General features: G+C 37.2%; 2 protein-coding genes and 1 pseudogene across 2 annotated transcripts; 1 reads left to right on the top strand and 2 right to left on the bottom strand.

Moving 5' to 3' along the window:
• Window positions 1–5,138: 5,138 nt before the first annotated feature.
• Window positions 5,139–5,864, bottom strand: LOC116213188 (calcium-binding protein KRP1-like). Its single transcript, XM_031548036.1, has one exon. The coding sequence runs from the start codon at window positions 5,746–5,748 to the stop codon at window positions 5,362–5,364; it is 387 nt and encodes a 128-aa protein (XP_031403896.1). The 5' UTR covers window positions 5,749–5,864; the 3' UTR covers window positions 5,139–5,361.
• Window positions 5,865–11,329: 5,465 nt separating this feature from the next.
• LOC116214594 lies at window positions 11,330–15,559 on the bottom strand (annotated as a pseudogene).
• Window positions 15,560–15,788: 229 nt separating this feature from the next.
• LOC116214593 lies at window positions 15,789–24,548 on the top strand. The gene is made up of 15 exons (XM_031549976.1): window positions 15,789–17,201; window positions 17,408–17,542; window positions 17,621–17,745; window positions 17,818–18,028; window positions 18,111–18,348; window positions 18,435–18,585; window positions 18,673–18,977; window positions 19,058–19,088; window positions 21,263–22,655; window positions 22,907–23,038; window positions 23,118–23,242; window positions 23,325–23,535; window positions 23,618–23,855; window positions 23,939–24,089; window positions 24,170–24,548. Exons 1-15 carry the CDS (start codon window positions 15,881–15,883, stop codon window positions 24,476–24,478), a joined length of 5,076 nt encoding a protein of 1,691 aa, XP_031405836.1. The 5' UTR covers window positions 15,789–15,880; the 3' UTR covers window positions 24,479–24,548.
• Window positions 24,549–25,654: the final 1,106 nt, after the last annotated feature.

The following is a 25,654-nucleotide window of genomic DNA, read 5'->3' as shown; positions in this document are numbered from 1 at the left end:
GCTCGCAAAGAAGTCCCCACCCTTGAGGATCGCTCATTTTTCGTAGCTTGGTTGTTGATTTAACTGGGTCTTCAATCGCATGGTAGAACCTCTCGGGCAGTAGTGATATTAGGGCACCTGAATCTATAAATATGTTTCCTGGAGTGAATGGCAAGTCTGATGATGATGCGCCTGTGAACTTGATCGTTTTGTTAGAGATGGTGCACCCCTTGAGATATAGGTAGTAGAAGGGACCGTATCCAAACTTGAATGGAATAGAGACTGTCCTAAAACCGTTCTGCCTTTAAGAATTAAAGGTCAGAAACAAGGTCCTTGGCGCATATATATACTGTTTAATAGATGCATCGAAACTTGCTAAGAGCCAAAAGTCACACACCGGAAAATTGCAAAGAAAGTTAAATATGTATCATCATCTATCAACCTAAACCTTTGTATTGAAAATCCAGCAAAAGTCATTTCTCTGTCCTATGTACTTATTATTTATTTGGTGGAAGGTTGCGTCCTCTTTTGAGTGATATTAAGTTGAAGCCAAGCCAGTTGAATAAGCAATGAGATACGCTTGCCATTTGGAATAGGAAATACGGGGAATTCTATGAAATTGATTTCACCATACTATTAAGTAAATTACTAAAAGAGTGAGTAAAAGAGTTCAATGTTTTACTAAAAGCTGAATAAATTCTTTGAAATTTGTATATTCTATTGCAAGATTTGATTAATTTATTTCAAGATATATGTAATTTGTTTCGTAATTTGTGCAATTTACTTTTTCTATAAGTAATTTATTAAAATTCATTACTGAAAATTTCAGTAATTTATTTTGATTGTATGGTGCAATTGATTGCACCATAAATATTTTCAATACGATCAAAAACTATATACAAAAATTAATTATCTAATTAAACCGGTTGTAACTTACACCGATCGAGCTTAACCTCGTCATCCTTTGAGGATGAACTATATAGCCTTAGAAAGCTCAATCAAACAAGTTACAGTTCATTTGTGATCACTGTGGTGCTTTTAGGAATTACCTGGACAAAATCAAAATCTGTCAACCCGAAAGTATTCAAAATAACTACTTATTCAAAGTCCCGGGAGCCTAATGCACCGCATTTTACTTCCCATGGCGGGGAAGCCTTGAATACGGACGGTTTGTTAGATAATGAATAGATGAATGGGTTTTCGGATATGACTTAAACTGCATTAGCAGAAAATATATTGGAATTTCGAATATGACGGTATTAAAAAAAGAAAAATGAAATGAACAACTTATTTGAGAGCACTCAAGTGATTCTGCTGATGCGGTTGAATACTACTAGTCCAACTGTTCGGAGAAGCATTGGATATTCAGATTTTTCTTGGTAAGAGGAGATCTGAAGGCCTCTTTCGGAAACTAACAAGGCTTTGTTGACTCCATTCCGTTCTAACTATGTATATATATGTATATTTAATTGGAATTGTAATGATTGCATTGTTGAACTATAGACAAAAAGTGAGAAAAAATAATGAATAGTCGAGAGAAAGTAATGATTGTGTCGTTGAATGGTGAAAAAAGTAATGAATAGTTCAAAAAAGTTAATATTAAAAGTTTAATTGAATGATTAAAAAATTAAAGAAAAATGAAAAAGTAATAATTATGTTGTTAAATTGAAAATAAGTGGAGTTAAGTGGAATATAATTAAAAAAAACTCCAAAATCAAACATCCCCTAAATACTTCATATATACCCCCACATTAGATTAACATTTTTTTTATTTATGAGTCTCACATTATCCTAACATAAGCAGACAAATCCATCCATCCATCTATTATTATTATTATTATTATTATTATTATTATGATGTATTGTTTTAAACTCCTGTGATGGGAATTCTGCCATGGTTCGATGAGAGGCTTCTACCAGCTTTTCTTCAACTCATGATTAAATGTCTTTTTGCATCCCTTATATTAATGTATTACATAATTATCGAGATAAATCTATTACATAATAAATTATACACAAAAAACGAGATGAAAAATTTTAAAAATTTATTTTATCAATCAATGTTCATAAATTCAATTTTAAATATTATTTACCCCACAATTACATCTCATATCTATCCTTTTTTTTTTGGGGTTGGCCTTTGGGACTTGCAAATTGGAAAACATTAATCATTTTAACTTTTATTAATGGTAAGTGTAAGATTTAGTTAAGCAGTTTTGCTCGATCCGAGCTTTTTCTTGAAAAGTGTAATTGTTAACTTTTGGTCCTTAATAATATCATTACTTATAAAAAAAAGTCAAGCAATTTAAAATTCTCATTTATATTTATTTGTTCTAGATTTTACCTACGAGTGCCGTGCAACAATTAAATAAATATGATCATATCGATGGATTGATTGATTTGAAAAATGATGAAAAAATAAAAAATAGTAAGAGTTAGATATAAAATTTGGAAAAATTCAGTTAACGAAGAGTTAGTTACAAAATTGACTCTTGTTTAAATAGTATAATATATATATATATATATATATATAATGCAGATAATATATATGTACACGCACAGGGACAACCCTTGATCACCATGGGGTTTATTGTCCAGAGGAGCTTGCTGGGCATCTTGGTTGCATTTCATGGGCCTAGGCCCAATTTATGTATCGAAACGTGCAATTCCAAATTCAAATCACAATGTAGAAACTCGCAACAAATTTTGCTTCGATTAAGTATACTGACACAACAAAACTTTATGGCAGTTCCAATCATACATTAATATGATCTCAGATTCGATTCTTGCAATGACACCTATCTCTGACTTCGGAATTATGATATCCCAAATTCGATTCTTGTTATTGGAAGTTTTATGTCCCTTTATTTTTAGGTTGATGTTTTTTTTTTTTGAGTGCATCCTGTCCCTCTATTTAGCTTTTGCTATTTTTTTACTAAGTCATTAGCCTCTCTTATAAAAAAAAAATCTTTGACTTTGTTGGGCCTTGTTTGTGCGTTCCCATGGGCTTTTCCAAAATTTCCATCATAGTTTAAAACAAACAAATCATCTTACTCCCAAGTTATGCGTAAGTATTATTCGTATCCGGAATTTTTATAACTTATTATACATAGTCTTTAAAAATATTGATTAGTTTATAATTGTGCCGCCAAAATAATGATGAACAAGGAATGTTAAATTTATCGTACTAAATTTGCTCCATTAAATACTTTATTTATGTAAAAAAATATAGTATTCACCTAAAAAGCCTTAATTTATATATTTTATAAATAAGATTAGTAAATCAAGCGAATAAAATTATTTTAATTAAAGTAATCAATTAATACCTTTTAGTTTAAAAAAACTCTTAATTTTCAATATCGAAATTGTAGAACATATTTGCATTTATATCCTTTATTCAATAATAAGTTACTCATAAAATTTAAATATTTGAACTGTAAGTAAATTTAATAAATAGAGAGACTAAATTTATTCCATTAATTTAATTGATTTTTTTAAATAAATAAACCCCTTTAACATACTTTTTCATTTCTAAGTATATTTAGTATTAACATAGAACTTGTAATAGTTTTTTAATATTCCAAACCTCCTTACAATTTCAATTATGTAAGTAATTACTTGTGTGAAAAATTTTAGAAAAAATTTATGCCTTTTAAACTGAAAAACCCAATTACAGTTTCAAAAATATAATCAAGCATTTGTAGAATTAAAAATTGGAAAAGAAAATAATTTTAATTAATCGAATTCCAAAATATATATTTATTACTAAATTGTACGAACTCTTAGATCAATTCACTTGCATTATTATTATTATTATTATTATTATTATTATTATTATTATTATTATTATTATTTTATTGTAGTTTATATTGGTATAGACATTTTTAAAAGTAAACATAATTTTACTTGTTAAATCGAGAATTGATAAATGGAAATAATTTTAGTAATTTGAATTGATATAAATATGGTATCCCTATAAACCAATTATTTACTTGTGAAATTTGGGTACTTGACACATGGCATCACCTGATTAATACTAGGATGGCACATGACGCAACCTCATTAAACCTACTTTTTCATTTCGCTATTATAATATATAAATGGCTCCCGTGATAGATTTTGTTACAAGCAAGCTGGTGCAGACCGAAATCTATCCAAGTCCTATAACCTATGTGCCCGAAGAGTTAAAAATCGGCAACGTGGTCCTTCTCGCAAATATTGTTACTAAGATGTTGATCGGGTTTAGGGTTAAACAAAAATAAAAAGTACTCACACATTGAAAAATTATAAAAAATGACCATATGACCATATATCAATTTAAAATTTATAACGTTAAACATATGAATATATCAATTTAAAGTTTACGTTAAAAATACTTTCTTTCTTTGGTTTGGCAGAACATCGTCTCCTATTTTTTAATGATATTAAAAGTCGAAGCCAAGCCGATAAGCAATGCGATATGCTTGCCAATATTGGAAGAGGAAAGATTGATCAGAAACTATGTATAATAATTAATCTGAACATGCTGCTAACTTACACCGAGCTTAACATTGCCCTTTAAATTGAGGATAAACTGTAAATCTAACATGGACCTTTGAGGATAATCTATAAATCTTAAGATCGATCAATTCAATTTACATTTCATTATGATCACTGCTCCGTTGAAGGCATTATATGGACAAATCATAAAAGACCTTTGACTAATTAAAAGAACCATATATGCAAAGAAAAAAGGACAAATAATACTTATATATGGTTCTTAAAGCAAAAAACCGACACAAATATCTACCCAAAAAAAAAAAGAGAGATAAAAATATCGGGCAAATCGACTATATGATGAGCAACCTCTTACATAATGCATTCTGTAAGTGGGCAATATAGCTAGGATGGAGCTGAGATTCGATAATCAAAATCGCAGGATATGAAACTTCCGGACAGCAAATAAAGATAGGCAATCCCATTGCTGAGGATTATTTATGTAGTTAATTAAATTGCACATTGCAAATTCTAACTAGATTTAACTGCTGATGCCGTATTATAGGCTTTTTTTTTTCCCTGTTAAGAGAAAGCTCATAAATCTAGTATTATAGAAATTTAAATAAATGAGTACAAGTAGTCTAATTGGCGAGAATTTGAACTTGAAACTTCTTACTTCATCATAGAGTTTAAGAGCCAAGATGGCTACTTCAAATTTGTAATTAATTTATATGCTTCTTATTATAAGAGAAATTGAACCAGCTTCGCATATATAATTCAAATTATTTATTTATGTTGGCAGAAGTGAACTTTTGGAACTACTTATTAGTTCAATAGCAAGGGTGTAGAAGTTAAGAAAGGCATATATAAAGATATGTAGCAATAGGCTACATGGCAATTAATTAATTAAATTACGTTTACACATGATGATCTCCCTGAGCCGTCGACGAGCTGCTTGGTCCCGTCCATTAGCCCTGGGCTGAGTCTGAACATGAGGATGCAAAACTCCATCTGATTAAGCGTCCCATCCCCATCCAAGTCTCCCTCCCTCAGCATGCACACAATCTCGTCGTCCCGCATGTCCTCTAACCCTAGCACAAGGCTGTTCCTCTTTAGGCTCTCGAACGTGATCACTCCCTTCTCCCCATCCATCAGAAGCTGGAACCCGTGGCACAGCTCACCGATGAAGCCCTCGGCTCCTAGACGGACGATCATCGAGGGGAAGTAGTCCTCGAAGTCGAAGAATGGATCGAGAGAGGCAGCCATTCGGTTCTCGTTCGCTGTCATCATCATGATATTCGCGGTGTATCAACCTCGAATGCTAAGCTTTTGGAGTCGTACGTAGAAAACAAATGATCTTTTTTTGGGGGGAGTGATGATAAGGGTGAGTGATGGAGAAGAGAGAGGGTGGCTTTTAAAGAAGATGAGAGAAGATGAGAGAGAAAGAGAGAGAGAGATCAGGGATTGTTCGTGGAAATGGGAGATTTTGGTGGTCACCTTGGTACATGACAAATGACATACTACACATGATTTGTGACTACATACGGCAATTATTTGAGCTATACTTGGGGTACTTTAGTCTTTTGACATGCATAAAATTTTTAACAAGAGTATATAATCATTGAGAAATAAAATAGAGTGCAGCGACACATGTTTTGTCATAGAAAACTAAGAGATTTCACGTTCCATTCCGCTATAATACTATCATTTCGCATTTATTTAAATTTCTATTTTCTTATCCTATAGATGTACAAGCCTTGAAAATAAGAGAATATATAATCATTATAAAATAATTAATCGCTTTTCCACACACTCCGGAATTTCTCTAAAGAATTAGTTATTTTTTGGTAGTTTTTGCCGACTAGCTACTAGCATTTAGGCAGTCGAAGGACAAGTCGATCGACATGTGATGATAAAGGATAATTCGAGCAAAGAACGAAAATTTCAGTGTAGGTAGCTTTGATCAATCTTCTGTCCATGTACGCATGTTTCATGTTTTTGATGGGCCAGCTTTCGTTTTCTTTTTTGGTTTTCTTGAGAGGAAATAGAGTGAACTTCACTCTTTCGTGGAAGTTGCATATTATGATCTTTGTCTTTAAAGGGATAATGATCTTTCACAATCAATACATTTATTGTGTATAGAGCTTAGTCCATGAAGAACTACTTGTTCGCCCCATTAATATGTGTAGTAGCATCACGGATTACGGGTGACTTCAACCTTTTACGATACCGTAAATGCTTTCCTTTTCTTTTATTTATCACGACAAATGAATAGTTAATTACTATATGTTCTCCTGCTTAAGATACCTGAAAAATTGTCGGTAACATATGGAAGTCCCATTGTATTCAAGCCAAATTGGTTTACCATCCTAGTTACTTCATTGGCGCTTGCTATAATCTAATGTTAGACTAAACTTGGACAAAATGACAACATATCACGACATCAATTCGATATGATATCTTAAGCTCAAATCGACAGCACATCATCTCGTGGTTACTCTTGTGTTGGGCTAACGAAAAGATTTGATCCTAATGTAACACGAGAATGTTTTGCTTCAATACGCAATCTCAATTGTAAAGCTAGATGGAAACTGATGATAATGCATGCTGTCCATTTATACTTGTGTATATATTATAATAATCTTTTTCGATGGTGAGATGTGGATGCCCTTATCGTACGTTGCCGTATCCTTGATTGTCCTTCGCATTTTGTTGCCACATCAACAAGTCATGAAAATTACACATACATCAGTCCTCATCGATATTAATTAGGTAATACGATATTTTTTTTTCATTTTTATCTAAATAATTTATTCACTTCAAATTCTGGCAGGGTATTTCTGTTCTCATGCAAATATGTGAATGAGATGAACAACGTTAGCTAAAAAAACTCATCCGCTTCGCTCACCGATCAGTCCTAAGACATGATCGCTCATCCAAGATCTTGTTTGGACTTGATTGCTTGGGCATAGAGAATTAATGAGCAATACGTGCATTTTATATGCTTCTTCTCAGAGAGCGCGACGTCTATCCACTGACTGATACGTTGCTCGTCGTCTTCTGTGATTTTTCGGGTTTTCATATATTGAAATATGAAGGAGGGGGGTTTGTAGGATTGTTCCTGATAGGAACACGAGGGATGGGGGGAAGTGGAACAAATGTTAATTTCGAATGATTTGGAGGAAATTGCACTGACAAGAGGAAATTTCTATGCAGCTTCCTTCCTATCTATCACGTAAAGTACAAGACTCACTCGGCTCCCCCCTTCCTCTATGTCCTCTCTTTCCGCTTGATTTTGAACCATTAATAAACACTGTTCTGCTTGCGGTTCACTAGTCCTGATAAGGTATCTCAACTAAAGGAGATAAGGACCCTCTCATATATACATATATAATTATTATACATGGAAGCCGGAACACGAGCCCGGGGTCCAAATCAAAAGGAAGTGAGGTTCCTAAAGGGCGAACAAGAGACTCAAGCCGTGAAGGCAAGAATAGAGCAACTCATACGAAGTTAATTAAGATAATTGAAAATAGTGACTATTTTAAAATCCTTCCATATAACCGGAAAAAAAGAAAAAAAGAGCGTCTCCTAATTTTTATCTGAGTCAGGTAAATATTCTTTACAATTGGACTAAAAGGTTGGACTAGACAAGAGAAATATGTAATATTTATATACTTTAAAGTTAACGGAAATTCTCGTGTTACTTGGATTAATTCAGTTACGGATCATGTACAAAATCAAAACTCTTATTATATAAGAATTTTTGATTTTGTACAAAAGTATTTTGTATCGCTTGTAAAATTTTTTTTTATATAAAACTTAAAATTATTGTACAATAAAAATAAGTATTTTATACTTGATTGGCGACTGAAAATTCAGTCACAAATCTTAAGCATTGTCCGTGAAGATAAGGGAGGGTTCTAACTTCTAAAAGGACAACGACTGGCCCAGGAATTTCCCCTTCCGAGATAGAACCTCGCTTTGCTTTGACATGTGGCATCAACTCATTGGGTAGTTCACCTTTCTTCATATAAGTCTAATATTTTCGCGATCGTTTTTCAAGAATCCCCCACAACTCTGTCAAAATACCAAAAGAATTTGCATTATATTTTCCTTGACAAATGTTGTAACTTAATGCAAGTATGATCTATATTAATTTAATCACTCTATATCTATATATTTAAAGCTAAGGGAGAGCTTTTTTTAACTTATGGCATCAACTTATTGTTAAGTTCACCTTTTTTTTTTAATATTTTCAAAAGTTTTCCTATATTATTTTTCTTTTTCCTATGAATCTTTATAACGTTCTTTCACAATACTTTTTTTTCAAGAGTTCTCCATAACTCTAACAAAATGCCAAAAGAATCTACATTATATTTTCCTCCACAAGTATAATACTTTTATGCAATTACAATCTACATTAATTTAAATATTTCCCTTTTTTAAAAAATTTTTATTAGCTTTTAAAAATCTTTTTGATTAATTAGATATCATTTACTCCTTAAGTACCTCAAAGTTCATATATTTGATTTATTTGAATTACAAAGGTATATTGGTGTAGCTCGCGTTTGAAATAATCATATATAACATATTTAAGAAACTTAAAATATTTTTAAATTTGAATGACTTCAAGAATAATTTTATCATGAAATTAATATGCGGTAACGCACATGCATTTTCTTTTCTAGTAAATATATAATATCCCAAGTCCATAAAGAACACTAACGGGCCAGGCCGAGCCCAGCAGTGTGGCATAGCCCATTCCAGCCAGTGCTTGAGGAAATTAATGTTCGTTGATGGCCTTTTTTACTGTGCAGTTTATCCTATGTTAGTAATCTTCGTAAAAAGAAGTTTGATGAGGTGAAAATTTGATTTCGGATATGGAATAATTGAACTCAAATCAATTCATGGTTACTGATACAGTTGCATTTGTATTCGTGGTTACAAGACAGCCTCATGGAAGGAAACGAAAATTAGGAGAATGGAATATGTTTAGTATATTAACAATCGCATTCTTGTTGGCGTTCAGTACGTGATACAATCTGGTTACTTGTTGATGGAAGAAATGTAAACGCAGTATCTGCTGCTTGATTATAGACCTTTCCGTATGATATTGCGGCAGCATAGCCATGGGAAGAGCACAAGATCAGTTAAAATTCAACGTAGGTGGCAGGATATCCATGTTTGAGAGTCTTTTGTTTTGGCACTGGGAACATTCATCAACCGGATTAGTATTTTTCTACCAAGACAAGAAGCTCTATAATTACGGCCTCGCGGACCATCCACAAGCGGCAGTAAGTAGAAATCGCCCTTTTCTTTGTCCTAACTCTTCGAATTATTTATCATCCATTAAAAAAAAAAACGCATTGTCACTTAATCATTTACTTGATTATAGACCTTTCCCCCTTCAAGTTGCCGTTCGAATTTGCAAGTCACATGTTTTGACCCGTGAGGCTCCTTGACTTGTTTCTCTCCTAGAATATTGACTCGTGACTCCTTGACTTATAAGAACACGTTTCTTATGGTTCACAAAGAAAATGAAGCAATTAACCGAAACATGTGTGGAAAATAGTTCCATTCGATCGAATGGACCTTAAAATATTACAGCAACACGTGTATATAAGAGTTTCTGAAATTTCAAGTCAACAAAATATGGCGGGTAACAGCCTCTCCAAGAGGAGATGATAATCTAAAATATTGCCTGCAAAACTTAGCAAGAAAAAATGACTGCCATGGGATCAGAAGACAAGAAATGCTTAGCCAAAGTTTGGTTGATGAAAACCAGAGTGAAAAACGACAAGACATGAACAGAGATTATGAACTGACTAAGATTATGAAAAAATAAGACATTACGTCAGGGTTTGCCTCTGCTGCATTTCACAAGAGTCGAGCTGCAAAATGAAAGGAAGCGCAGGGAGAGGGGAAGACAGGAGGAGGAGGCGGAGGGGAAGGGGGCGGTGTGGTGGAAATGTCGGCTGGGCGGGCTGGGCAATGGGCTGGAGAGAAGGGGAGTTCAGAGAGAAGGGGCAGGAGAGAGAGAGGGGAGTTGGGGGGTGGAGTGAGGCCCTGCGTAATTATTATTATTACAATGACAATATTAATTACGTAGGGCCCTGCGTAATTCAGAAGTTGTTTTGTTTTATTTGTCGGCAAGGGGATAAAAGAGGATTTTCCAGCACCTTATAGAATATATAAATATATGGACAATTGACTTCTGGCATGAAAGAGACCATTTTAGGCTCTTCGATAAAGACATTCGGGCCTGATATCGCACCCTTCTCCAAGGAACCGGACGTGACACTCTCGCGTCATTTGGGATAGGATGGCTCCTCCCCCAGCCCCACCGCGCAGAGGATCCGCACGGGTGAGTTCCCCTCATACAGCTCAAGTGGCGAAGGCCCTTTCCTTAGCGCTTGGTAAGCGCTTGGCTGTAGCCAAACTCACTGCTAGCCGATACTAACCACATCCACATTCGAAATGATCTTCCAAATGACATAATGCATGAATTATTAGCCTTCCTGTCCGACTTTAAGACGATATTACACGTTACCCACGGTCATGTTGGCCACATTTTCCACATTATAATCTCTAGGAAGTTTGCCAAAACAATTTTCTTCTATCTGCAAAGATAAATCTGATTGCAGTGACTGCAGGCAACTGAGAAAATGCAGATGTTTCCCATCTGTCTTAATTCATTTCAGATTAAACAAGCTTAAAAAGCCGTTTATCAATCCAAAAAAAAAAAACACTTTAAAAAGCCGAGAGACAACAACAACATCGAAACTGACTAAAAGGAGAGCTGATTGAAGGGCTACATGATTATCATAAGAACCACCATCTTCTTTGCCACTGTTTCCTCTGCCAAATATGGAAATGCAACAAAGAGATTTAGAAATCTGTATTTGGAATCAACAGGAAGGACCTATTGGCTCGTAGAAAGATTATGAGAGGAAAATTGGTTTGCGCGGGACATTTGAGTCGGGTGCATTGTGAAATTTAGGTTGCATGGAAGACGGGGCAAATGCTGAGTTGCATGAGTGCAAACAGAGAAAGAGAGGCAGTGGGGAGGGAAAGAGATACCTTATAGTCCTGAGTTGGTCGCACTACAATAGGTCGGGAGAGGACACCTTTGTCAATTTCTTGAATGCATGTCCGGACCTTCTCTTCCAGCATCTCATTCAGCTGAAACCGAACGTGATGGTCAGTTCATGGATGGTATCGAACAATTTCTTTTCATTGTATCTTCTGATGTACTATACATACATAGAGCTACATACCATCTCTTGACGCCTTCTAGCTTGCCATTGAGCATCCAAGAATTTATCAGCTATTCCTCTCCGGGCATTAAGAAGTACGGTCAACCGCAAATTAATCCTTTGAATATTTTTATGAATTCTCTATGAATTAAAATACGGAGCAAAATCAATTTAAAATTCGAAAAGATCCGAAAAGAGATGCATTATATGAATTCAAACCAGGAAATCACAATAAGATACACACACACCCCAATTCTTAGGCCGCGGAGGAGGATCCAACTTCAAGACTTCAGTCTCCGATGTCTTTTTTGCCTTGAAGCAGGGAACATTCTTCACAACAACAGGATCTTCCATAGCACGGACAGGATCTAAAGAGATCAGTGCCCGTAAATCATATGAGTTCAAACTAAAGAGAGTCTTATGTATGTATTCTGCGTGGTTGAAGTGAAGATATTGCACAAGAGACGAGTGAAGGTTCTTAAGACCGGCGCATGAAGCTTGGAAAAGTAAACAAGGAGAGTTTGGCATCTCTTTACCATCCACAATAAGTGAAGTATCAAAGAGAGTAGAAAATTACTAACTTCTGCTCTCTAATTAGACTATGAAATCGATGCAATAAAATGCGTGTTGTTAGGGACAACATTTGACACTATACTCGATAGAATAGACTTTCAGTGTAAAAGGTGCAAAAAGTTTGCAAATGTATGCAATTGGAATTCTCATGAACGAAGACTTACATTATCTGCAGAAATTCTGACCTGTAGTTTGTGTTTGCACTCAGGACAGCCCATGACCCCCTGCAGCATGATAAATATTAACAGAAAGCATTTTGCGCAATTATCTCAACTTTTTAAAAATAAATATGAGGCATATGAAAATAACAAGGTGCATTACAGCACGAGCAGTATCTGTTGCTGGCATCTAACTAAAATGTCTCAAAATTAGTATGACACATGACAAAATCAACTTTTAGGATTTCTTAATGGCATAGCTGGAATTTACAACTCGGAAAGATATCCAGCTGATGGAAAGCCATCTCAACCAGGGACTTAACATATTGTCATGAAAGGTTTCGTGGAAAAATCAACTTATCCACTTACCGTACCATCACAAGTAGGTAAATCTTTAGATGGTAGAGGCGTGTGGAAACCAACAGAAAAAGGAAGGTGCACTAATTCCGCACGACCTTCTACAATGGCCTCAGCAACACAGTCAGCTGTCGCCTTCTCTCCACTAGGAGGAGGAAATTGCAATTATCTGTCAAGATTACCTCCCCACTAATTTGAGAAGGGCAATTTTAGTTATACCATCAAGATCATGTAAGAGTACAAAACGGGGGAACCATCACATTGTTTCCATTTTAATCCGTGTTACAAATTTTCAAAAGTGCTCAGGACAATGAACCATCGGTAGTCAATTACGCAAACCCAAAATTGTAACTCCTCTCTATTTTTCCTGTGACCAAAAGAGAATAATAAAACAGCCTTATATAGGAAATTGGGTTGTAGCCAGAAGAGATGAAATAAATGAAAAATATGAGCCTTTTCAGGCTGCAAGTTTTCACTTGATAGTGCACATTTCCTGATCCCTTGCGCATATTGTATCATAACGCCTGCCAGCCATTGCATGCCTTACAATTTCTGCAATAGAAAGTAAGTTTAAGTAAAGCATCTCCTTACAAGCTTTTCTTTGGTGAAGTAAATATTTCTTTTTTTTAATAGGACATCTAATTTGAAGCTACATAATCCAAAATAAACAATTATGCAGCTCATGATTGATTTCATCAACAAATCACCCAAAGATTCAACTGATATCCTAAAATAAAGTTGAAAAGAACCAACGAACATTTTCATAATGCAAGTCACCCTTAAATTGAATTAGCAGACAAAAAATGTTATTCCGTAATCAAAGCTTCGATACAATGTTTAAGATGCAAACAGTAACACAAAAGTGAAAGGCCGAGCAGGAAATATTAGAATTCAGATACCACCTTTGACATATCACCTTCTTGCCAAGCTCTAATGCAATGTCATAAGTCCCAACAGAAGCAACAGCCTACAGTTAAAGCAGCAGCAGCAGCATAACTTCTCCAAAAAAAAAAAAAAATCACAGCTCAATACAGAACAGCACATAAGTACCATTATCGTGCATATACAAAGACTGCAAAGCAATCAGTCAAATATATGCAGAATACAAAGCAATCATTAATTAAACATATGCAGAACCTCCCAAGCCAGCAAAATATAGGCACAATACAGATTAAGTAGGTCATGCTTGAAATTAATCGGTGCCACTGCAATGACGAGAGCTGTTAGTGAAAGTCAATGAACAATAAATTCTCTAGGCAATATTAGTACTTCCCCATCACGTAGAATCATGTCCCTCAAATACGCCTTCGATGGGAACTTCTCAGTGAAGTCCGATGTCTATAGTTTCGGTGTTATCTTGTTAGAGATAGTAAGAGGTAGAAAGAACAGAGGATTCTCCCACCTGGATCACCACCACAACCTGCTAGGACATGTGACTAAATGCAGATGGATCAAAGATTTTACATATTCCACTCTCTTATTTTAAGTTCTTTGATTCAGTTTCTTTGTTGTTTTAGGCATGGTTGCTATGGAGTGAAGACCGGGCCTTGGAACTCGTGTACCAATCTTTGTATGATTCATTAATTGAATATCAAGTCAGAAGATGCATTCACGTGGGATTGTTATGTGCACAAAAATTCCCCGAAGATAGGCATACAATGTCCTATGTCGTCTCCATGTTAGTAACCAAAGGAGTGATTGTTTCCCAATCTAAAGATCCTGGTTTTTTCATGGAGAGAAGTACCGTGAGATCTCAATGGGGTTCAACTAGCAGAGGAGTCTACACAGGTAATGCTGTTACGATCACAATGCCTGTAGGTTGATAGAACCAAACCAGCGGAATGATATGTTTTAAAATGGCTTCTCACACCATGCTCTAGGCCTCCGTGTATGTTGTACAGCTTATAGCATGATACTTTGACTAAACCAAGAGGAAATAGGTTGCAGTTCTCTCCATATTCCCCATTTGCTCTTCTCGAGAACCAATAAAACGAAGAACATGAAAACCAATACGTCTAACGCCATGAAATATAGCCACCGATTTTGTTTTCTGATGAGGAAAAGGGAAAGTGGATTCTCCCCAAGCCAACTACTTTCCCATCTCATGAGGAATACTAATGGGCCGAGCCAAGCCCAGCAGTGTGCCAGAGTCCCATTCCGGCGGGTGCTTGAGGAAATTATGGTGTGTTTGGTTTTAAAGTTAAAGTAACTTTGATTTTGATTGTGGAAAATGATAAATGATTGTGTAGTGTGTTGAGTTAAAGTTAAAGTTAAAATTTTTGTGAGTTTAACTGCGAAATCAAACGGAGCATTAATGTTTGTTGATGGACTGTTCCCGTGCAGTTCATCCCATGCTTTTCTTCATAAAAAGAAGTTTGACGAGCTCGAATTCAAATTCAATGATGGAAGGATTCGACTTTAATCCATTCGTGGTTACTGCGCCGGAGGCCCCGTAGCAGTCATTGATGTTGGGCTCTGGTCTCAGTAAGCGTAATAGGCTGTTGACTTGTCTTCATGGAAAGAAAAGTAATTAGGCAATGGGTTCTATATCCATTTTGATGGTAGCAGATTGTTACCTCTCCTTGTTCACAGATTGACAATCACATTCAAAAATGATAAACGAGTAGAAAGAGACTTTTCTGGATTTTCCAATTTTCAGGCAAAATTGACTTGAGAGGCAATTATAGAGGTTAGTCATATCATATATGATTTATGGGAACTCTTATGGTTCAGAAAGGACCAGCACAGCGTCGACATGACTGATCTCTCAAATCTGAAGTCAACACAAGATGTGCCGTGGAATGACCTCTGCCACTTATAACATTGAATGAAAAATCTTCCCGACTCATATGGATTGTGACACTGCTAAAATGTCACAACCTAGTGACCCACATTACTAAAGGCATTACAGTTGTAGCTTGACAATGACGGAGCTTGACTGTTGCCATCGCACCAATTAATGATATACATCATGCTACGGAAAGAGATATAGACTTCCAGACATGTAAGTGAGTATTCACTTTTCGTCCAGCAGACTACAACAAGAATTTGTCAGGCCGAGGGAAAGGAAACATCAGAATGTTCTGCACTGCAGCAGATATGGGGAACCTTATTTTGTTCATCTTTTTTTTCCCTTTTGTTATCTCTCAACCGGTGGTTAGGTTTTTAGCTGTAGCGGACATGTTGAGTCCAGGCCAGTCCATCAGAGACGGGGACACAACATTGGCTTCTTCAGGCCAAATATTTGAGCTCGGTTTCTTCTCTCCTGGAAATTCCAAGAACAGGTACCTTGGAATCTGGTACAAGAGCATTCCCAGCACTGTTGCGTGGGTGGCCAATCGGGATGATCCTCTCGCCGGCTTGAACGGGACCCTCACCTTTACCGGTAAGGGAAACCTTGTCCTTCTCAACCAATCAAACAGTGCCATTTGGTCTTCGAACTTGTCTAGGACAGTAAGGAACCCGATCTTGCAGCTCCTAGACTCGGGAAACCTTGTCCTAAGAGACAGCAGCAGTGGGGATCCTAATGATGGTTACCTGTGGCAGAGCTTTGATTACCCCTCCGACACTCTATTGCCCAGCATGAAACTAGGATGGAATTTATTGACTGGCTTTGAGAAACATTTGACCTCATGGAAGAGTTCCAGTGACCCTTCCCGTGGAGACTATGTCTACAGGATAAACATTGAAGGGCTGCCCCAAGTAGAACTGGTCTCCACAGGGTCCACACCTGCCGTAAAGTACCGGACTGGCCCATTTAATGGGGTGCAGTTCAGTGGCGCTTCCCTCACGCCAAGCTTTGTTTCTAGGCCCATAATGGTATATAACGAGACAGAGGTATATTTCTGGTACGACTCTCTGAAGGCCGAGTACATTACTCGGGTTACAGTGGATAATTCGGGCATGGTTCAGCTTTTTGTGGCGAAGAGCAGGAGTACCACGTGGGATCTCATGTATTCTCTCCCTAGTGATCCATGCGATAACTATGGTAAATGCGGGCCCAACGGTATTTGTATGATTAGTGAAGCTCCGATTTGTCAGTGCCTTAAGGGATTCGAACCAAGATCAACTGAGAAGTGGCAAGTACTTAATTGGTTGGATGGTTGCAAGAGGAAAGTACAGATGAATTGTTCAGCTAGAGAGGAAGAAGGGTTTCTCAGGGTTGATAGGGTGAAATTGCCCGACTTGTTAGAGTTCTTTTTGGATGAGAATATGAGTCTCGAGGACTGCAGGGTCGAGTGTCTAAAGAACTGTTCCTGCACAGCGTATGCTAACTCAAAAATTACAGGAGGAGGTAGTGGGTGCATAATGTGGTTCGGGGACCTAGTTGATATTCGAGAATTCCAAGATGGCAAATATAAGCAGGATATTTTCGTTCGACTTCCTGTTTCTGAACTTGGTATATGGATCTCGTACATGTGCTTTTTTTCCCCTTAAATATATATCAGTTATGGATTTTGTACTTTTTAGACTTCACCATCCTGAACTGAAATCTGACATAGTTTTGAATCTAGGAAAATGAGAAACCGGAAAAACAAAGTAGATGCTAAGGTAAGTTAATACTAGGGTGACTATAATTTATTTCCGTTAATGTTCTTTGGCTAGATTCGATGCACAATGCTTCAAAGAAGATGAGGAGGATGTTAACAATTGGAGGGGTTTCTTTGGCCATTCTTGTTCTGATCATGGCAACTCCGATTACCTGTTACTTAAATCAAAAGAGGCGGACGAAAAGTCAAGGTAAGTTAATGATCAATATGACACTCATGTTTCCATACCAGGTTTATCTGAAGAAGTACATTGTATGGTGTTTATCAGGATCAAGAAGTGGGAACGGCGATATCGACCTCCCATTATTTGATCTGGCTAAAATTTCGCATGCTACTGACAATTTCTCTCAGACAAATCTGATTGGTCAAGGTGGCTTCGGACCTGTTTACATGGTATATCTCTGTCAATTATTTAACAGAACTAATAATTTTCAGATCATCAAGCAAACGATTGGAAATGTGCAGGGAAAATTTGCAGATGGACAAGAAATAGCAGTAAAGAGGTTGCTGAGCACTTCAGGGCAAGGGGTTGAGGAGTTCATGACCGAAGTAATTTTGATCGCCAAACTTCAGCACAAGAATCTTGTCGGGCTTCTGGGCTGCTGCATAGAGAGAGAAGAAAGAATGCTAGTTTATGAATATATGCCCAATAAAAGCCTGGATCATTTTATCTTCGGTTTATCCCTTTTCCTCCTATTGTCATTCATCCAACTCAAATTGAAGGCTGGCGGTAATGTTGCAATTTCAATAATTTGCAGAAAATGATAGGAGCTACCTTTTAGGATGGAAAAGACGGTTCGACATTATTGTTGGAATTGGCCGTGGACTTCTATACCTCCACCAGGACTCGAAACTTCAGATCATTCACAGAGATCTCAAAACAAGCAATATCTTGTTAGATGAGAACCTGAATCCAAAGATTTCAGACTTTGGCCTTGCGAGGATCTTTGAAGGCGATAAGAAAGAAGAAAGAACGAAACGCGTAATTGGAACTTAGTAAGTTTATCTTTCTAGTTCTAAACTTCCTGCTATTTAAATAGTTCAGTAGTTGCAGGAATTGGTTATCGAATCTCTTGATGCAGTGGGTACATGTCCCCTGAATATGCCATCGATGGGAAATTCTCAGTGAAGTCCGATGTCTATAGCTTCGGTGTTCTCTTGTTAGAGATAGTAAGCGGTAGAAAGAACAGAGGATTCTGCCACCCGGATCACCACCACAACCTGCTTGGACATGTGGGTAGATGCAGATGGATCAAATATTATAAATATTCTACTCTGTTATTTTAAGTTCTTTGATTTAAACTATTTCGGTTGTTTTAGGCATGGTTGCTATGGAACGAAGACAGGGCCTTGGAACTCGTGGACCGATCTTTGTATGATTCATTAATTGAATATCAAGTCAAGAGATGCATTCACGTTGGATTGTTATGTGTACAAAAATTCCCTGAAGACAGGCCAACAATGTCCTTTGTTGTCTCCATGTTAGTAACCGAAGGAGCGATCCTATCCCAACCTAAACAGCCTGGTTTTTTCATGGAAAGAAGTACATCGAACTCACATTCAAGTTCAGCTGGTGGAGAAGTCTACACATGCAATGCTGTTACGATCACGAATCCTGTAGGTCGGTAGAACTAATCTAGTTTAGAAGTTATTTTCCTAATTTGCTTCTCACAATGGGCTTTACTCCTTCGTGTGTATGGTACAGCTTATGGAATGATACTCTGATGAAATCAAGAGTATTATTAATTGTTCTAGTGTGTCTGGGAAAGTGGAAAAACCCAGGTAGTTATTTCTGATCTTATAGGTTATTCATTGAGCTGTTACATGTTGTCATGTTCATTGCATTCGTCGAGCGAACATCTTCCTCTAAAATAAATCGCCCTGAATTGGCTGTTGTTTATAGAAAAACCCGGTCTCCTTGGGCTATGGGTGGAGCAGTCGCACTTCATAACATGAGAACAGCAGAAGCCTTACGGGGCCGGTATTCTGGACTCTGTTGGAAGAAAAACAAGCTCACTTTAATGGACTGCTAGACTTAGGTTCTATTGCGCATCCAACGAAACCTCAGATCGACCTTCTTGAAACAGCTTCCTGGAAAAGAAATTATCATCTCCGGGATGATTTGAGATGTAATCACCTAGAAGGTTAAGCTTGTGATTAGGATGACTTAAAACATCCGATTTCACTGAAAAAATAATCGCATATTCTGGAGAATTAGACCAATTGTGAAGGAAAAAAAATGATAGAACACAATGAGAAAACAGTAAAAAGCTGCACGTGGACTTCAGCACTTAATTTAATTAACGAAATTTTAAGCATTTATTAGAATAAGTACTTGAATGAGTAAGAAAAAATTGTTCTGTGGAATATATAGGCAAGAGTTGAAATTCTTTGATAAATATATTTATGGGATAGCCCAATGTTTTGCTTAATTCTATTTTGACTCAATTATTTGTATATATTATTTTATTTCATTTATAATTTTCGAAAAAGAAAATAATTGAAATTTAAAAAAAAAAAAAAAAAGAGTCTAGATTCAAAGATAAGATGGCAGATGGAGGGAGGCGCTGGCGACGGAGCCCCCGCACTCCAATTACAACAACCCCCAAACACCACCCCCCCACCCACACACACACACACACACCCCTCCTCTTCCCTTTTGTTTAAATTATTTTTTCAGGTTCTATTTTAACAAATTTTCATTTTTTTTTAAATTTCATTTTACATATTTTTCGAAAAGTATTACTTTAATATATATTTTATATTTTAATATGTGTTGATGGGTGTTTCCTTCTTTGTATAGGGAGTATAATTTTGTACTTTTATCTTAAATCTCTCTATCCATTTTCTCAAACGAAATATAACACAATTGTAATTCCTATCTCCTATATTACACCCAATCAAACAAATAAGCTCTTATGTGGTCGTAATTCTATTACTTATGAATTCACACTTAGTACATTCATGACTTATTCCATTACTAGTTAAACAAATGTAGTATAAGTGATTTTCTTTAATACTAAACAAATAAGTTAAATCCAATTAAATGCTGAAAATTTAATTTAAGCACTTAATCAAACATCACCAACTTACCATTCAAAAGGGACTGCTGGGGCAGACGCAAGAGGGAATAATCATCGATGGCCTTTCCGAGTTAGGATATTTGAGGAGGACAAAGGTACCTATGTGGTTCATTACGATTTACGAGCCACGTGCTATCTTTAAGAAAATAAGTTTGAGAACTCAAACTCAACTTTGCTATGGAAAAATTCAATTCAACTAGATGCATGTGCTCGAGCTCCAAAACCCGCATAATTAGATGTTAGGTGGTTTAATATAACCGTTCTTTTGCGAGTAACAGTTACACTACCAAGACCTCCGATTCTTATACGAATATTTCCCTTCTCCTCTTCCACTCACTAAGATTTGCTACATGATTACGAAACCAAGATGCCTGTGGGATAACTTATTAAAGGTCTCATCGTGTGTGTGGAAAAGTTGGCGAGTCGGCTTCACGGAAAGAACAGAGCTGGACCTTATATCTAAAACCAGAAAAAAGAAAAAAAAGAGACTTTCTGGATTTTCCAAATTTGCGGAAGGTTGACTTGTAAGGCAATTATAGAGGTTAATCATATGCGTTTCTGGGCATTGTTATTGTTCACAAAGGAATAGAAGAAATTGACCTGCACCGCGTGGAAATGACTGATCTCTCAAATTTCAAGTCGACAAAGGATTTCGACCTATGCCATTAATAGTATTGACTGCAAAATCTTCCGACTCATATGGATGGTGACACTTCAATAAAAGTCACAACCAACATTACTCAAGAAGGCTTAATATAAATTGTAGCTCATCACAAAAATAGGTGTTTTTAAGACAAATAATGGCAGAAAACTTTGAGAAGTAACAGGGTAATTACTTTTCATCCAACAGGTTTACCACAAGAATTTGTCAGGCCAAGGGAAAGGAAACGTCGGATTTTTCTTTTTTCTTGGCATCAGAGATGGGGAACCTTGTCTTTTTTATCTTATGTTTCCCTTTTGTTATCATTCCATCTGTGGTTAGTTTTGCAGCCGGAGCAGACACGTTGAGCTCTGGACAGTCCATCAGAGACGGGGAGACGACATTGATTTCTTCGGACCAAAGATTCGAGCTCGGTTTCTTCTCTCCTGGAAATTCCAAAAACAGGTACTACATAGGAATCTGGTACAAGAGTATTCCGGACACAGTTTTGTGGGTCGCGAATAGGGATGATCCTCTCACTAGCTCTGATGGTGCATTAACCTTTGCCGATGAAGGAAACCTTGTCCTTCTCAACCAATGGAACGGTATTATTTGGTCTTCCAACTTGTCTAGGACAGTAAGTAACCCTATTTTGAAGCTTCTTGACTCGGGAAACCTTGTCCTAAGAGAAAACAGCAGTGAGAATCCTAGTGATGGTTACCTGTGGCAGAGCTTTGATTACCCATCCGACACTCTATTGCCTGGCATGAAACTAGGATGGAACTTGTTGACGGGCCTTGAGACACATTTGACCTCATGGAAGAGTTCTGATGACCCTTCCAGTGGAGACTATGTCTACAGGATAGACATTCAAGGGCTGCCCCAAGCGGAAGTGATCTCCACAGGGTCCACACCTGCCGTAATATATCGGTCTGGTCCATGGAATGGGGCCCAGTTCAACATCGCTTCCCTGTGGCCGACTGTGGTTTCTAGGCCCATGATGGTCTATAATGAGGCAGAGGTCTATTTCTGGTACGACTCTCTAACCAATGACTACATTTTTCGGATCACATTGGAGCAATCAGGCTTGCTTCAGCGTCTTGTGGCGAAAAGTGGGAGTACCACGTGGGATGTCATGTATTCAATTCCTAATGATATATGCGATAACTATGGGAAATGCGGGCCGAACAGTATTTGCATGATTAGTGAATCTCCAATCTGTGAGTGTCTTAAAGGATTTGAGCCCAGATCAACTGACCAGTGGCTAGTGTTTAATTGGTCCGGTGGTTGCAAGAGCAAAGCTGAGATTAATTGTTCAACTAGAGAGGGAGAAGGATTTCTAAGGGTTGATAAAGTGAAACTGCCCGACTTGTTGGAGTTCTCATTGCATGAGAACATGACCCTCGAAGAGTGCAGAGTCGGGTGCCTGAAGAACTGTTCATGCACAGCGTATGCTAACTCGAAAATTAAAGGAGGGATTGGGTGCATAACGTGGTTTGGGGACCTGGTCAATATTAGAGACTTGCAAGAAATTCAGTATGACCTAGATATCTACATTCGAGTTCCTGCTTCTGAACTAGGTATGTGAGTCTCATACTTGTAACCAAGCAGTCTGTTTGGTTCTGGAAAATGAAAGAGATTTCATTATTATGGAATATAAAACAAAACTTCTTGAGCTGCAATCTGACATATTTTTTGCCTCGTTTCTTTGATTTTTTGAATTGAGAAAAACTAGTAGCTATGACAGGTTGCGGAGCTGTGAGGGTAGGTATAATTTATTAATTTTTGGCCACGATTATAATTGAAATTCATTAACATTCTTCTGCGTTAGGTTCGATCCAAGATGCTGCCAAGAAGAAGAGGATAATAATTATAGGAACAGTTTCTTCAGTCAGTTTAGGTTTGATCGTACTGGCTCTGATAACTTGGTCTTTGATTCGCAAACGAAGGATCACAAGACAAGGTAAGCTAACCATGAACATCAGAGTCACCTTTGCCTTTATAAGGTTTGCCTCAAAAAACTGTATTTCTTTGTGTTCCAGGTCTGAGAAGCAGGAATGGTGATATCGACCTGCCATTGCTTGATTTGGCTACAATTTCTTTTGCTACTGGTAATTTCTCTCAGATAAATCTGATTGGTGCCGGCGGCTTTGGACCTGTTTACAAGGTTGGATTCTGCCACCTGATAACAAGTTTCAACTTAATAGTACATCCTTATATAAAGAGAATGTTTACACAATCATGTGCAGGGAAATCTTCCAGATGGAAAAGAAATAGCGGTAAAGAGGTTGCTGAGCAGTTCAGGACAAGGGATTGAGGAGTTCATGGCCGAAGTAGTTCTGATAAAGAGACTGCAGCACAGGAACCTCGTCGGGCTTCTGGGCTGCTGCATAGAGGGAGAAGAAAGACTGCTAGTTTATGAATATATGCCCAATAAAAGCCTGGATCATTTTATCTTCGGTTTATCCCTTTTCCTCCTATTGTCATTCATCCAACTCAAATTGAAGGCTGGTGGTAATGTTGCAATTTGAATAATTTGCAGAAAATGATAGGAGCTACGTTTTAGAATGGAAAAGGCGGTTCGACATTATTGTTGGAATTGGCCGTGGACTTCTATACCTCCACCAGGACTCGAAACTTCAGATCATTCACAGAGATCTAAAAACAAGCAATATCTTGTTAGATGAGAACCTGAATCCAAAGATTTCAGACTTTGGCCTTGCGAGGATCTTTGAAGGCGATAAGAAAGAAGAAAGAACGAAAAGGGTCATCGGAACTTAGTAAGTTTAGCTTTAAATCTGACTTGCCACTGCTCATATATTTTGGGAATTGCGGGAATTGATTATCTGATTTCTTGATGCAGTGGGTATATGTCCCCAGAATATGCCTTCGATGGGAAATTCTCTGTAAAGTCCGATGTCTACAGCTTTGGCGTTCTCTTGTTAGAGATAGTAAGCGGAAGAAAGAACAGAGGATTCTGCCACCCGGATCACCATCACAACCTTATCGGACATGTGAGTAGATGCAGATGAAGCAGTTTATATGTATTTCAATCTCTATTCAGTTCTTTGATTCAATTTCTCGGTTGTTTTAGGCATGGCTGCTATGGGATGAAAACAGGCCCTTAGAACTCGTTGACCGATCTTTGTTCGACTCATCGATTGAATATCAAATCAGGAGATTTATTCACGTGGGATTGTTATGTGTACAAAAATTCCCTGAAGACAGGCCAACAATGTCCTTTGTTGTCTCCATGTTAGAAACCGAAGGAGCGATCCCATCCCAACCTAAACAGCCTGGTTTTTTCATGGAAAGAAGTACATTGAACTCACATTCAAGTACAGCTGGTGGAGAAGTCTACACATGCAATGCTGTTACGATCACGATTCCTGTAGGTCGATAGAACCAATCCTTGTGTATGTTATACAGCTTATGGAATGATTGTTCAATAACACAGGAGGGCTCAACTGCAATAGTGTTGGGAGAACTGGAAAGAAACAAGATTGCGGTTTTCCATATCCCGCTTTTCCGGAGCCAACTAATTTTATAGTTTTCAAAGATGAGAAAAATAGAGAACACCGAGTATTCCGTAACCAAATAGAGGCCATTAATGCTGTCAACAAAATGGTGAACTACAATAAAAAATATCAGACAGCTTCCATGCCTGAAAACATCAAAAATACCTATAATAAACATTATAAGAGGCGCTATGGATAAAATGAATAATCTCTGGGAAGATTTGCAGCGTACTGGTTAAGCTTGAGATCGGGATGATTGAATCCTCAATTCCTTTTTCCACTGATTACCTCTAGCACTAACACACCGAAGCTAAAAACATCCGACTAAGTTGAAAAGATCCTGTAAATTGCATATCTGATGACATATAGCCACTTCGAGGAAAATGATCCAAACACATTGAGAAACCAGTAAAAAAGTTGCAGAAGAACATTAGTTACCATGTCTTACTCGGAAATGCAGCTCTCACTGTGTGACGAGACAACCCTTCTCGTGTTTGCTTCCGTTATCCCCGCCAAAACTCTTTGCCGTTCCGAAATCATTTGTGGCATGAGCGATTGCATTTGTAGCTTATTTTATTTTAATTTTTTATTTTTGGTTATATCTTTGTTGGATAAAATTTCATTTCATTGACAAATTATGAAACGTTGAACGGAAAAATAGTGGGCCCGCCGTAATGCTGATACAATACAATCTGTTATGGGCCTGTCGTAATGCTTCTATCCCATCTATCGACACCTTCAAGACCCATTCATACAGGTACGGCCCTTCGTGAATTTCAATTTTGACCTTTGACCACTTTTATCACACATGGAATGAGCCAGTGGGACCCGCAGATTGGTCTCATTGACTTATTGACTCCCATTAACATCATCGCTTCCCTCATTATCTCTGGACTTTTTCTCAATACGAGGCGGTCGTAAGACAAAGTATATAATACCTAATGATTCAGGCAGTCCATTTCTGATTGAGCATTCTAAAATACAGTCAATTAATAAATGCATGAAGTTAAAATTCTGCATAGCAGCTGTCGATCGACATAAAATAGTGATGGCACACTGAG

This window comes from Punica granatum, chromosome 7 (assembly GCF_007655135.1).
Source record: "Punica granatum isolate Tunisia-2019 chromosome 7, ASM765513v2, whole genome shotgun sequence".
Lineage (NCBI taxonomy): Eukaryota > Viridiplantae > Streptophyta > Magnoliopsida > Myrtales > Lythraceae > Punica > Punica granatum.
The sequence above is the reverse complement of the archived record's forward strand: the minus strand, read 5'-3'. Positions and strand labels throughout refer to the sequence as shown.